General features: G+C 36.6%; 1 protein-coding gene across 3 annotated transcripts in view; it reads left to right on the top strand.

Moving 5' to 3' along the window:
• The window catches only part of LOC115232395, a 137693-nt gene that overhangs the window by 110301 nt on the left and 12696 nt on the right, over window positions 1-14696 (top strand). For 2 of the 3 annotated variants that reach the window (XM_029802252.2, XM_036511425.1), the window contains 4 exons: window positions 823-870; window positions 3363-3416; window positions 7683-7733; window positions 14056-14106. In XM_029802252.2, the coding sequence (XP_029658112.1) occupies window positions 823-870; window positions 3363-3416; window positions 7683-7733; window positions 14056-14106 (204 nt within the window). The remainder of the gene's footprint in view (window positions 1-822; window positions 871-3362; window positions 3417-7682; window positions 7734-14055; window positions 14107-14696) is intronic. The other variant, XM_029802253.2, reaches the window with a different exon arrangement.

The following is a 14696-nucleotide window of genomic DNA, read 5'->3' as shown; positions in this document are numbered from 1 at the left end:
AAGGTGCGCAAGCGTACATCCATATGCTTGCGTATGGGTATATAATCATGAGTGTGCATGTATGTATGTATGTGTGAACGCGCGCATACGTTTCTCAGTATGCGTGAACATATATTTATGTGTGTGTGTGTATGTAATAGTCTGTGTGTGTGTGGAGTAGCGTGTTCATATTATCCTTATAAAGCAGCATTGCATCACGTCATTTTTTGTAAAAGAACGGTGAGTGCAGTGAAAACGATAAATAAGAGTGATTGCTGATCGATAACTACTAATTATTTTTGAAAAGATAAAAACTTAATCTGTTCGATCAGATTTAAATAAATACAATGGAGAAGAGCGAATACCAAAATTAAGGGAAATAATAAGATAAAATATTTTCAGAGTTGTCTCCGATAAAATATTTACCATTGCGGGATAAAATGATAAGAAAAGCCAAGCATATAGATACAATTATCTCGGTAACCATGGGAGCTACGGAAGAAACACAAAGCCAAGCAACACCACCGGCTCATTCTACACATTAATTTTTCGCGCAATTCCATCCAGCTGTTTGACCGTGAATCCCAAGACAAGAAAATATACAGGAAAGAATCGCCCATGTCCAATTTATATGTATAGATATACATTGTATTATAGCACGTTATATATATATTCACACACACACACACACACACACACACACACACACACACACATATATATATATATATATATATATATATATATATATATATATATATATATATATATCTATATATATTGATTAAATTTGAATTATTCATAATTTTCTTTAATGTCTGTCCCTGTCTTATTTGTTTCTAGAGAATGGTCAAGTACTCAAGCATGGATATGTTCCGGTAAACTATGAAGGTAGGAATCACTTTAAGATAATTTCTTGTGAGGAAACATTAAGCGCATTGCATAAATGTTGGATGAGTTTCTTAAGTGGCTTTAATACAATGATTGTGGAGGATGACAAATCCTACATGTTGGACCCTTAGTCACTTTATCGGGTCTACTGTTCTGCTTTTTTTTTGCAAATTTGCGAATAAGCCACCTTTATTATTTATAATTTTCACATTGTATATCATTTATGAAATCAATGAGTGATTTCTTTGGTTCTTCTTTTATACTGATAAAGCAAGCCAGGTTAACACTAGGCAGCCGCGTACGAGCCACAGACAAGCATTAAATAAATGCACAATCACTGGATATCTGTCTGTGGTCCGGATGCTGTGAGGAGATTCGTTCCCATGTCATTATTAGGAAAAGTACTGCGTCGTTACTATGCATTGCGTTGAATCTTATTGCTAGCAATGCTTGCTTGTACGTGAGAATTTCTCGGAATTAATGGTAATCGTATTGGGTTATTCTTAAAACATGATAAGAAAATATCTGAAAGCTCAGCCTCCGTTCTGTCTGGAGGACTGTCTGATTTATGGAAAGAAACGTGACAGGTGAATATTTGTCATGTTGTAGCCCGATATCGGAAATCCTACTTTTGCAAGAGCCTAATCTGTTGTGTGTATAATAAAAATAATGATGATAATAATATTAGTGAGTCTATGCATAATAATCAGGTTGAACAGCATGATGGAAGCGCGGAAGCTGTAGTTGCAAAGAAGGTGAAATCAATAGCAAAGTCAAATGCGTTTGAACAATTGGCTGATGGGTGGGAAGAAAAACTTCAGCATGGCAAATATGTGGCCCGTAGCAAACAAGCTGATGTAAACCAGAATCACAACTATTCGTGTCTACAGAGATCAGGGCTAAAGGTGAGATTGATACAGTGGACCAGCTAATATCTGGATGTAAAGTTTTTGCACCTGTAGTGTACAAATCAGGAAATGACAGGGTTGGTCAATATCTACATTGGATAATGTGTTGGCACTATAAACTTAAAACTTGACAAATGGTATAAGCACAACCCTGTGGCTGTAAATGAGCCAGAAAATATAACTATTCTTTTGGTCTTTGCAGTAGTACAGATCAGACCCTCAAAGCAAATAAACCAGATATTGTTGTGAAAGACCAAAACAATATAGTCTGTAAATAGATTGACATGATCGTACCCTGTGACAGAGGAGAAGCTAAAGGTGATTAACATGAAGTCTAGAAAGCCCCTAACGTTGCATGGAGCCCATCCTCCATGTGTGGACACTGATCGCCAATACATGAAGAGAGCAAATGGAGGAAGCGGATTGATAAGTGTGGAAGACTGAGTGCTTATCGAAGTCGAGAGCTTAATGAGATACCTCACCGAAAGAAAGGAAATCTTGCTAATGAGAATTAAGGATGAGGGAGTATTGAGAGCAGAGCAAAAAGGGAAATAAAGGAGGAACTACAAAAAGGATATGAAGAATTAAGCAACAAGGGCCTACACAATGAATTCCATCTAACCATAACAGAATTTGCTGGAATAAATAGGTGGGATTGACTGATGAAAGGAACACTAATAAAAGAGACAGAGAGCACTATACTGGCAGCGCAAGACCAAGATTTGGCCAGGAAACGCAGGGTCAACGTTAGGAATGAGAAACCTGTAAAAAGTCGATTAAACCATTGCTCATATCACGAAAGAATGCCCTAGACCTGCCCCAAAACATTACCAGTTGTGGCCACACAATCAGGTACTGAACATGTTACATTGGAAAATGTGCGAAAAGTGGGGACTAGAGAGAGGCAAGATGTGGAATGAGCACATAACGGGGAACATGGAGGTGTCTGAGACTAGTAAAATCCTCTGGGATGCCCCAATCCAAATAGTTCAGGTGCTAGAGCTTGACAGACCGGACCTGGTGTTAGTGGACAAGGTTAACCTTATGTGCTATATAGTTGATACTGCATGCTCCTTCGACTCGGGAATTGCCAAAAAGGAAGGCGAAAACAGAGAGAGATACTACCCTCTTAAGTACGAAATAATAAGGCTATGGAATATAAAGAAGGTTAAAGTGTTAAATAGAATCAATACTTTTGAAAAAGATTCATTTGATATCTTGACATTTAATCATGCATTCCTTATTGACCTCCTCATAACACATTTGGCAATATGATTTCTTCATGGGTTAAGAAAATAATGAATGAATTAAACGATAAAAGCTACTGGTGAAAACCTTTTAGTGCTTGACCAAACAAAAGTTGAGTTGAGCTGAATCAAGCCTTAACTATAATTTTGTATACTCGCCAGCCATTTCAAAATGTAGATTTTCTTCAGTTTTTAAAAATTTTCATTAACTTTCTGAATGTTGGTTAAAATTGCATGTTAAAACATTCATGTTATTATAAACTTTATTATAAATATTGGCTAAATGTTCATTGTTTAATATTTGTTTAATGTCTGTCCCTGTCTTATTTATCGTTAGGGCCTAGCATAATATTAGACGAGGAGGCTGATTCCAGACCAGTATCAAATGAAGGTAGGTGTCATTTAAAATTAAATTCATGCGAGGCAATATCAAGAGAATTCCAACTTTTGCATCAGGTTTTTCTGTCGTTTTATGGCAATGATTGTTGACGCTGACACATCCTACCTGTAATACATGTTCCTCATTTAAAAAATAATCCATTTCAGGGGACAGCAAATCAAAACCAAAGAACTACCGACCAATCTCACTGACATCACACATTATCAAGGTCTTCGAAAGAATAGTTCGTGGAAAACTGGTTGAGTTCCTGGAATCCAACAATCTGATGAATTGCAACCAGCATGGATTCAGGTTAGGTAGATCATGTCTTTCCCAACTACTGGCACACCATGACCAAATCCTAGAAAATCTAGAGAATGGATTTAACACAGATGTTATTTACCTCGACTTTGCCAAGGCATTTGACAAGGTAGATCATGGCATCCTGGGTCACAAACTTCGAAAGCTAGGAGTAGGAGGAAAAGTTGGTACATGGATACATGAGTTCCTTACAAATAGAACTCAAACAGTCACTGTGAATGGAACCCATTCAACACCATCACCTGTGACCAGCAGTGTTCCTCAGGGTACAGTACTCGGCCCAATCCTGTTTCTCATCCTCATCTCTGACATAGATGAAGATACAACCAGCAATGTCTCATCCTTTGCTGATGACACCAGGGTCATGAGACAAATCAAAGACGAGGTGGATACAGAGGCCTTACAAAAGGACCTGACCACCATATATAAATGGCAGGAAACAAACAACATGTTGTTCAATGATAAGAAGTTTGAACTAATTCGCTACGGAACAGATCAAGATCTGAAAAATACAACAAACTACAGAAACCCATCAGGACAACAAATAATGGAAAAACAGTATGTGAAAGATTTAGGCATCCACATGGGAACCAACCTAAAATTCAGAGAACACCTTGACTCAGTCTGTCTTACTGCAAGAAAGTACAGCGGGTGGATCTTGCGCACCTTCAAATCAAGAGATACCTCAACAATGAAAACCCTCTGGAACAGTATGATACTTCCGAGGATTGACTACTGTTCTCAGTTGTGGTCACCAACAACAAAGGGCCAACTATCTAAGATGGAATCGCTCCAAAGAAATTTTACCTCATACTTCTCAGAAACGAGGGACCTGGACTATTGGCAAAGACTCAAAACCTTGAGGATGTACTCAATAGAAAGAAGATTTGAGCGATACCGAATTATATACATTTGGAAAATGATAGAGCAGAAGGTGCCAAACTTTGGTATCAAAACCTACCACTCACTGCGCCACGGAAGACGCTGCCAGCTGCCACCAATCAACAAAAAGGCTGGCCAGGCAGCAAAAACCCTGCGAGAATCAAGTCTGTTGGTTCGAGGAGCACAACTATTCAACTCCATTCCGGTACATGTCAGAAATCTATCAGGATGCAGTGTGGAATCATTCAAATTGCAGCTGGATAGATACTTAAGCACCATTAGAGATGAACCCCATCTTCCAGGATATACACAACGAGCACAAACTGACTCAAACTCGCTCCTACACATGTCAAAATTAAACAGAGAATACAACCTGGCAACCACACCAGACTCTGAGGGTGGAGTCTTCGACTTGGCCTGAGCATGGACTCAAACTCAAATGAAATGAAATGAAATTCTTTATCACTTTAGCTAATATCGTCCAGTATACTCTACCTCATCATCATCTTCATAATTTAACATCAGCTTTCCATGCTGGCATGCGTTAGACGGTTTGACAGAGGTGGCCAGCTGAAGTGCTGCCAAGACTCCAAGTCTGCTATGACATGATTTCTACTGTCGGTGTTATTTATTCTGCATTACAGGCGTTTCGTTTGCTTAGAAGAATTAAAACGTCTTGACAAACGTGTAAGGAGTTCCGATGAGACATTTTTCAAAGAATAGGAAAGAATAATACAGATCTAGAACAGCACAGACAGTGTCGGGGAAAGAAACGGAGATACGCACACATACGCGCGCGCACACATGTACACATGTACACGTTGAAATGGAAAAATGGATAATATACATACTTCAATATATACTCTAAACACAATTGAATAAATACTAACACACACACACATGCACAAAGAAACATTATAGATAGATAGATAGATAGATAGATAGATAGATAGATAGATAGATAGATAGATAGACAGATAGATAAGTGCTCTACTGTGGATGTAGTGTTTTCACTGTTATTTCTTGCGATGCTGGTGCTACCTTATAGCCTTAGTCACTTCAGTGACGTCTATAGTTCTGGATTTTCACTTATACCAGGTATAACATCAGCTTGCGATTTCTTCAGCAATTCTTATATACAGACAAAGCGATCCAGCTTAACACTAGGCAGCCTGGTAAGAGCAACTGATGTGTATTAATTTCGTGTGAAATCGCTGGTGATCTATCTATGTCCCCGACATTGTAACAGAGCTTTCCAAATACATAACAAAAACAGCAGGACTTACAAACACATATAACATGCAGAAAATTGCACTACTAGGCACTGCAAACATCCTACGCAGAACGCTTTCCATACAGTAACCATCAGAGCATCACAACAAATCACAGCACATACCCAAGGCACACAGAGCTGCGCTCGGTAGTGAAGTGATAGCACGCTATAAAAATAAAACTACTGAATAATAATAATAATAATAATAATAATAATAATAATAATAATATTGTTGTATCTAAAAATGTGTGTGGTGATATCAAGAAAAAGAAATATAATGAGATTGACAAAAGAAATTATTTATGGTGGAAAAGAAGAATACAGGCGGGGTTAGGTATGCTCTAGAAGGACATTTCTGGTTTGGTCGGGAAAGAGAAGGGGGAGTTTATTAGCGAAGAAAAATACATGGCACTGAACAGGAGGTATGGTATTTAGAGAAGTGGCCTGAAACTGGTAATGGAGGAACTGAAACGGCGTTACGTTGCAGAGAAAGCAAAGATCGTAAGATACAACCAAAGACTGAAGGTCCACCAACGGAAAAGGATATTCAGTGTAGATCAGAAGAGATTCTACAAAGGAATGACCGCTGGACACTTTGCAACAAGCATGTGCTTGACAGAGCAAAAAAGTGGTACGAACATAAACCCGAACGCATTATCGAAAATGATAATGCAAAGAACCTATGGGATTTTATGATTCAGTGCGTCCATGACATAGAGAGTAGGTAGCCAGACATAGTTTTAATTGAGAAAGAAAGCAAATGATGCTGGATCATAGATATAGCAAGCCCAGCTGACAACAAAGAAGAAAGAAAAATCAGTAGATATGACAGGTTAGCTTGGGAGGTTAAGCAGTTGTGGTCGATGAACAAGGTGCTAGTAGTAAAAATAATTGTTAGAGCCCTGCGAACAGGGAGTATAAATCTTGAGAAGTACATGGAACAAATAGGGGCTGCAATAAGTGTAAATCACTTGCAGAAAACAGTACTGCTTGGAACCACTCGAATACTCCGGATGGTGCTCGAAAAATTAGGGGTGTTACCTTAGTTCACTGGTAGTGGACAGCTAGCACCGTAGTACATCTCCAGCTTTAGAAGCTATGCAATGACAAAAAACAACAACAATAATAATAATAATAATAATATAACGTCTTTACATGGAAACTTTTATATAAGACTATCAAGGTCTATGCAAATTCCATGGTGTCTGCTCATTTGGAAACCTTATAATTAGAAGGAAGGTTTTAGAAAAAGGGTCTTTTGATATCTTGCCATTTAATAAGGTATTGCTTATTGTCCTTTGTGTAACACTTTTGGCAACTTTGATGTTGGTTACAGTTCAAGAAAAATTCTTTGAATTAAATACAAAAATATCAATGGTCAAGCAGTAAATGTGCTTGTCGCAACAAAATGTTGAGTGGAGTTGAAACGAGCCTTGACTCTAATTCTGTAACGTCCCCGTGCGTTAAACAAATGGAAATTTATCAAGTTTGAAATTCGCATTAAGTTTCTTAAACTTGGTTCAAATTGAATATAATTTATAGTAAAAAAATATTCATTGTATTGTAACCGTTATTATATATATCGATGAGTCCAAATTCCGCCTAAGTCAACTTTTCCTTTCATCTTTTCGGGGCCGATAAATTAAGTACCAGTTACGCACGTAACCCTTCCCCCAAATTTTGAGCCCTTGTGCTTCCGGTAGAAAGGTTTGTATATATATATATATATATATATATATCAATTAAATGTTACTCATATATTAATTTTGTTAAATGACTGTCTCTGTCTTATCGATTTTCAGGAAGAGAGAGAGAATCACAGCCGAATGAAAACATTCCTGCTTCAATTGAAGGTAGGAGTCATTTAAAACCCATCTTCATGCCAGGCAACATGAATCGCATTCAATATTTTACGTCAGGTTTTTAAATATCTTTAGTACAAAGATTTGCTGGCATGCGTTAAATTGAGTGGCAGAAGCTGGTCAAGTGAAGAGCTGCCCAGACCCATGGCTGTTTTGCCATTGTTCCTACGGCTAGTGTTATTTATTGTAGATTTCGGGCGTTTCATTTGCTTAGAGGAATTAAAACGTTCTACGGTTTAGGCAGACCGTAACGAAGTTAATTTTAGAGATTTTTAGACAAAGTAGCACAAACAGCACCGAAAAAGGAAAGATAGATACGCACACACACATACACACACGCACACATATACACATACACACACGCACACATATACACATACGCACACACACAAGGGATGCAAACACACATAATCATACTACAATATATAATATAATACCCTTTGATTAAATACACATACGCACACTCACACCACACACACTCACACATATATTGAACTGTATTTATAAAAATAGAATTATAATAAAGGGCGCTGAATTGGCAACACTTGTACGCTAGAAATAGATGCTAATTGGACTACAAACTACTTCAATTATACGTCTGTTACTACAAGGTTGTATGCGAGGAAACTGGACAGAAAGAATTAACAAAGTATTGTGGACAGCCCTATATCTTATGTATATATTCGTACTTGTACGACTGTATATCTATGTTATGTGTATATATCTCTCAATTATTTATGAATGGTTTACCCTCCTGTGGATTGGAATGCATTTCTATTATCGCAGACCCTGAAATCTTAAGATGGGCAAATGTCTTTTACTGTAGCCTGCGGCCGATCAAACATTATGAGTGGACTTTCAGTTTCCGTTTACCAAGTCCACTCATAATGTTTGATCGGCCACAGGCTACAGTAAAAGATATTTGCCTATCTTGAGATTTCAGGGTTTGCGATAATAGAAACGCATTCCAATCCACAGGAGGGTAAACCATTCATAAATAATTGAGAGATATATACACATAACATAGATATACAGTCGTACACATAAAAAGATACACATAACATATATATACAGTCGTACAAGTACGAATATATACATAAGATATAGGGTTGCTTGATGTAGGAGGAATGATGGAGGATAATTTGGGGCGAAAGAGTCAGCAGAAGTTCGCAATTACCTTCTGCTGGAGTCGCATGGAGCTTACGTGTTTCACTCATAAACATACACATCGCCTGGTCTGGGATTTGAACTCGCGATCCCTCGACCACGAGTCTGCTGCCCCAACCACTAGGCCATGTGTCTCCACATATTTATTTGTATACATACTCATATATATGAATATATATATATATACATATGTATGCATATGTGTATATATATATATATATATATATATATATATATATATATATATATATATATATATATATATATATATGTATAAATATATATGTATATAAGCAAAAATATATATGTACATATATATAAATGAGTGTATATATACAAATATATATATGTATATATATGCGTCTGTATGTATGTATGTATGTAGATAGATAGATTGGTAGATTGGAGTTATATCATGGGCAAGATTTGTTTTGACTGTTATTTCTAGCAATGCTGGTGTAAGCTAGAACCCTTACTCAGTTTAGTGGCATCTATAGTTCTGCCTTCCACTTCTAAATTGCGGATAAGCCACCTTATAAAGTTATTATTTTCAAATTTACCATTCATGAAAGCAGAGTGAGATTACTACTGTAAACCTTTTAAACAGACAGGGGAAGCCAGCTTAAGACTAGAGCAATGGGTAAGAGCCACTGACGAGCCTGAATCAGATGCGAAATCACTGATAATCTCTCTATGTCTCGGATGCTGTAGTGTGCATGCCTCCCTTATCTGTCATAAGATAAGTGCTTTATCGTAGCTAAGAGATGTTTTGGCTGTTATTTCTAGCAATGCATAATTGGACGTGAACATTTCAGGGAATTAATTGACAACTTGTTAGGTTGTTTCTGATAACTTTATCCAAAAGAGTTGAAAGTATAGACATTGTTTTGTTTGTAACAAAAGATAATCGCACATCTGCTAATCTTTGAAAAGTGAAGGACTGATTTAGAATAACTAGCGAAACCCATGAAAATTTGATGGGTTTTAACTCTAGGGGTTATCTCTGAAAACTGTGTTTTGTCTGTATCAAATGACAGTCTCTCATCTTATCATTGAAATGTGAAGGAAATTGGAATACGGTGACTAGTTAAATCTCATTATATATACATTTTATATACTTTATGCACGATTTTATTGAATAAATACACAGAACTCTCCCTCTTTCTCTCTCACTCTTCGCTTTACCCTCTTTTTCTCGGTGCGTTTTTCTTTTACTCTTAGCTTTTAGCTTTTAATGTATGGCTGTGAATGCGGAACCTTACACCGCCATCATGTGAAGAAATGGGAGGCATTTCACATCAATTGTCCCCAACGAATTTTCTGCATTTCTTATAAAGATAAGGTCCCACGCACAGAAATTCCCCAGCAATGACAAATATTCAGTGTTGAAGCCATCATCCACCGCCGTTTTCAAAGATGGGTCGGTCAGGTGTTCAGGATACTTCACAATCGTTTAGCGAAAATGGCCTCCTTCAGAGCACTATCAATTGGTGTTCGGCCGTACAGGGGACCCCAGAAAATGTTCAGGGTCCGTCTTAAGCATCTTCACAACTCCTGCAACATTCAACCGGCACAATTTGAACACATTGCTTTGAACCGGCAAACTTGGTGCACCTTCTGTGACGAAGGAGCCGCACTCTTTTGAACTAATCCAGCGTAAGAAACTTGATGAAAAGTGACGTCATCTCAGACTCACCACCAATATAATGGACAACTTCCTTTATCATCTCTGCTCAAGGACATCCCATTCCAGGATCGGACTGTTTTCACATCTATCAACTCACAAAATGGAGGATAATACTCGTAGAGGACCTAAAAGTGTAGCCTGTGTTATGTCTGTATCAAAAGATATTCGCTTTTCTGTTAATTATTGTAAAGTGACGGGTTGTCTGATATAGCGTAAGTAGCGAGACTCGTGAGTAATTCACGTAAAATAATTGGACTATTTCAGAAAACTTTATCCTACAACACCTGAAATCTTAGCCTGTGTCGTTTCTGTATCAAAAGATAGTTGATCGTCAGTATCTTACTGTAAAGTGAAGTATTGTCTCACGTCTAGAATCTAGCGGGACCTGTGAATATTTCACATGTTGCAGTCTGATATTTGCAATTTTTCTTTTCCAACAGTCTAATCTATTGTGTGTATAAAATAATAATAATAATAATAATAATAATAATAATAATAATAATAATAATAATAATAATAATAATAACAATAACCATCAGAGCATCACAACAAATCACAGCACATACCTAAGGCACACAGAGCTGCGCTCGGTAGTGAAGTGAAAGCACGCTATAAAAATAAAACTACTGAATAATAATAATAATAATGATAATAATAATAATAATAATAATATTATAACAAGTATAAATATAACAAGTAACTGCAGAATATGTGGAGATGGACAAGAAACAATAAATCATATTATCTCTGGCTGCCCAGTCCTGGCTAAGAAGGAATATATTCACAGACATGGCAGAGTTGGAACCTACATACACTGGAAGCTATGCCAACATTATGGAATAACAAGAGAAAAAATATGGTATAGGCACACACGAGAAAAGGTCACCGAAACGAGAAAGCAACCATACTCTGGGATATGCCGATACACACAGATAGAGAAATTAAGGCCAACAGACCAGATATAGTTGTCAGAGATCATGAAGAAAAAAAATGCTTTCTAATTGATGTATCAATACCGGCAGATGACAACGTGTCTTTAAAAGAAATGGAGAAATTTTCAAAATACAAAGACCTGGAAATAGAGGTAACCAGAATGTGGAATCTAAAAACAGAAACAATTCCTATCATAGTAGATTCATCAGGCATGATAAAAAATATTCAGACAAATACATAACAAAAACACCAGGACTTACAAACACATATAACATGTAGAAAATTGCACTACTAGGCACTGCACACATCCTACACAGAACACTTTCCATACAATAACCATCAGAGCATCACAACAAATCACAGCACATACCCAAGGCACACAGAGCTGCGCTCGGTAGTGAAGTGAAAGCACGCTATAAAAATAAACTACTGAATAATAATAATAATAATAATAATAATAATAATAATAATAATAATAATAATAATAATAACAATAATAATAATAATTCATGTACTGAAAAGAGCATTATCGCTGTGAAAACCACATCCATCCATGAATTTATTTGTTTATTAATTTTTAAATACATATTTTATCTGTGAATTTGCGCGTGTAATTTGGGAATGCATACAATGAGCTTCTCTGCCCAAGGTGTATGGAAAACATTCGGCGAGAAACGGAAGAAAATTTGAAGAAAGAAGGAAAAAACATAATAATAATAATAATAATAATAATAATAATAATAATAATAATGATAATAATAATAATAAACCAGTAATGATGATAATAATAATAATTATAATAATGATAATAATAATAATAATGATGATGATGATGATGATGATGATGATGATGATGATGATGATGATGATGATGATGATGGTGATGGTGGTAGTGGTGGTGGTGGTGATGGTGGTGATGGTGGTGGTGATGATGATGATGATGATGATGATGATGAAAATATTGTTGTATCTAAAAATGTGTGTGGTGATATCAAGAAAAAGAAATATAATGACATTGACAAAAGAAATTATTTATGGTGGAAAAGAAGAATACAGGCGGGGTTAGGTATGCTCTAGAAGGACATTTCTGGTTTGGTCGGGAAAGAGAAGGGGGAGTTTATTAGCGAAGAGAAATACATGGCACTGAACAGGAGGTATGGTATTTAGAGAAGTGGCCTGAAACTGGTAATGGAGGAACTGAAACGGCGTTACGTTGCAGAGAAAGCAAAGATCGTAAGATACAACCAAAGACTGAAGGTCCACCAACGGAAAAGGATATTCAGTGTAGATCAGAAGAGATTCTACAAAGGAATGACCGCTGGACACTTTGCAAGAAACATGTGCTTGACAGAGCAAAAAAGTGGTACGAACATAAACCCGAACGCATTATCGAAAATGATAATGCAAAGAACCTATGGGATTTTATGATTCAGTGCGTCCATGACACAGAGAGTAGGTAGCCAGACATAGTTTTAATTGAGAAAGAAAGCAAATGATGCTGGATCATAGATATAGCAAGCCCAGCTGACAACAAAGAAGAAAGAAAAATCAGTAGATATGACAGGTTAGCTTGGGAGGTTAAGCAGTTGTGGTCGATGAACAAGGTGCTAGTAGTAAAAATAATTGTTAGAGCCCTGCGAACAGGGAGTATAAATCTTGAGAAGTACATGGAACAAATAGGGGCTGCAATAAGTGTAAATCACTTGCAGAAAACAGTACTGCTTGGAACCACTCGAATACTCCGGATGGTGCTCGAAAAATTAGGGGTGTTACCTTAGTTCACTGGTAGTGGACAGCTAGCACCGTAGTACATCTCCAGCTTTAGAAGCTATGCAATGACAAAAAACAACAACAACAATAATAATAATAATAATATAATGTTTTTACATGAAAACTTTTATATAAGACTATCAAGGTCTATGCAAATTCCATGGTGTCTGCTCATTTGGAAACCTTATAATTAGAAGGAAGGTTTTAGAAAAAGGGTCTTTTGATATCTTGCCATTTAATAAGGTATTGCTTATTGTCCTTTGTGTAACACTTTTGGCAATTTTGATGTTGGTTACAGTTCAAGAAAAATTCTTTGAATTAAATACAAAAATATCAATGGTCAAGCAGTAAATGTGCTTGTCGCAACAAAATGTTGAGTGGAGTTGAAACGAGCCTTGACTCTAATTCTGTAACGTCCCCGTGCGTTAAACAAATGGAAATTTATCAATTTTGAAATTCGCATTAAGTTTCTTAAACTTGGTTCAAATTGAATATAATTTATAGTAAAAAAATATTCATTGTATTGTAACCGTTATTATATATATCGATGAGTCCAAATTCCGCCTAAGTCAACTTTTCCTTTCATCTTTTCGGGGCCGATAAATTAAGTACCAGTTACGCACGTAACCCTTCCCCCAAATTTTGAGCCCTTGTGCTTCCGGTAGAAAGGTTTGTATATATATATATATATATCAATTAAATGTTACTCATATATTAATTTTGTTAAATGACTGTCTCTGTCTTATCGATTTTCAGGAAGAGAGAGAGAATCACAGCCGAATGAAAACATTCCTGCTTCAATTGAAGGTAGGAGTCATTTAAAACCCATCTTCATGCCAGGCAACATGAATCGCATTCAATATTTTACGTCAGGTTTTTAAATATCTTTAGTACAAAGATTTGCTGGCATGCATTAAATTGAGTGGCAGAAGCTGGTCAAGTGAAGAGCTGCCCAGACCCATGGCTGTTTCGCCATTGTTCCTACGGCTAGTGTTATTTATTGTAGATTTCGGGCGTTTCATTTGCTTAGAGGAATTAAAACGTTCTACGGTTTAGGCAGACCGTAACGAAGTTAATTTTAGAGATTTTTAGACAAAGTAGCACAAACAGCACCGAAAAAGGAAAGATAGATACGCACACACACATACACACACGCACACATATACACATACACACACGCACACATATACACATATGCACACGCACACACACACACACACACAAGGGATGCAAACACACATAATCATACTACAATATATAATATAATACCCTTTGATTAAATACACATACACACACTCACACATATATTGAACTGTATTTATAAAAATAGAATTATAATAAAGGGCGCTGAATTGGCAACACTTGTACGCTAGAAATAGAGGCTAATTGGACTACAA

Source organism: Octopus sinensis, linkage group LG2 (genome assembly GCF_006345805.1).
Source record: "Octopus sinensis linkage group LG2, ASM634580v1, whole genome shotgun sequence".
Classification (NCBI taxonomy): Eukaryota; Metazoa; Mollusca; class Cephalopoda; order Octopoda; family Octopodidae; genus Octopus; species Octopus sinensis.
Note: the sequence above shows the minus strand (reverse complement) of the source record. Positions and strands in the feature narration are given on the sequence as shown.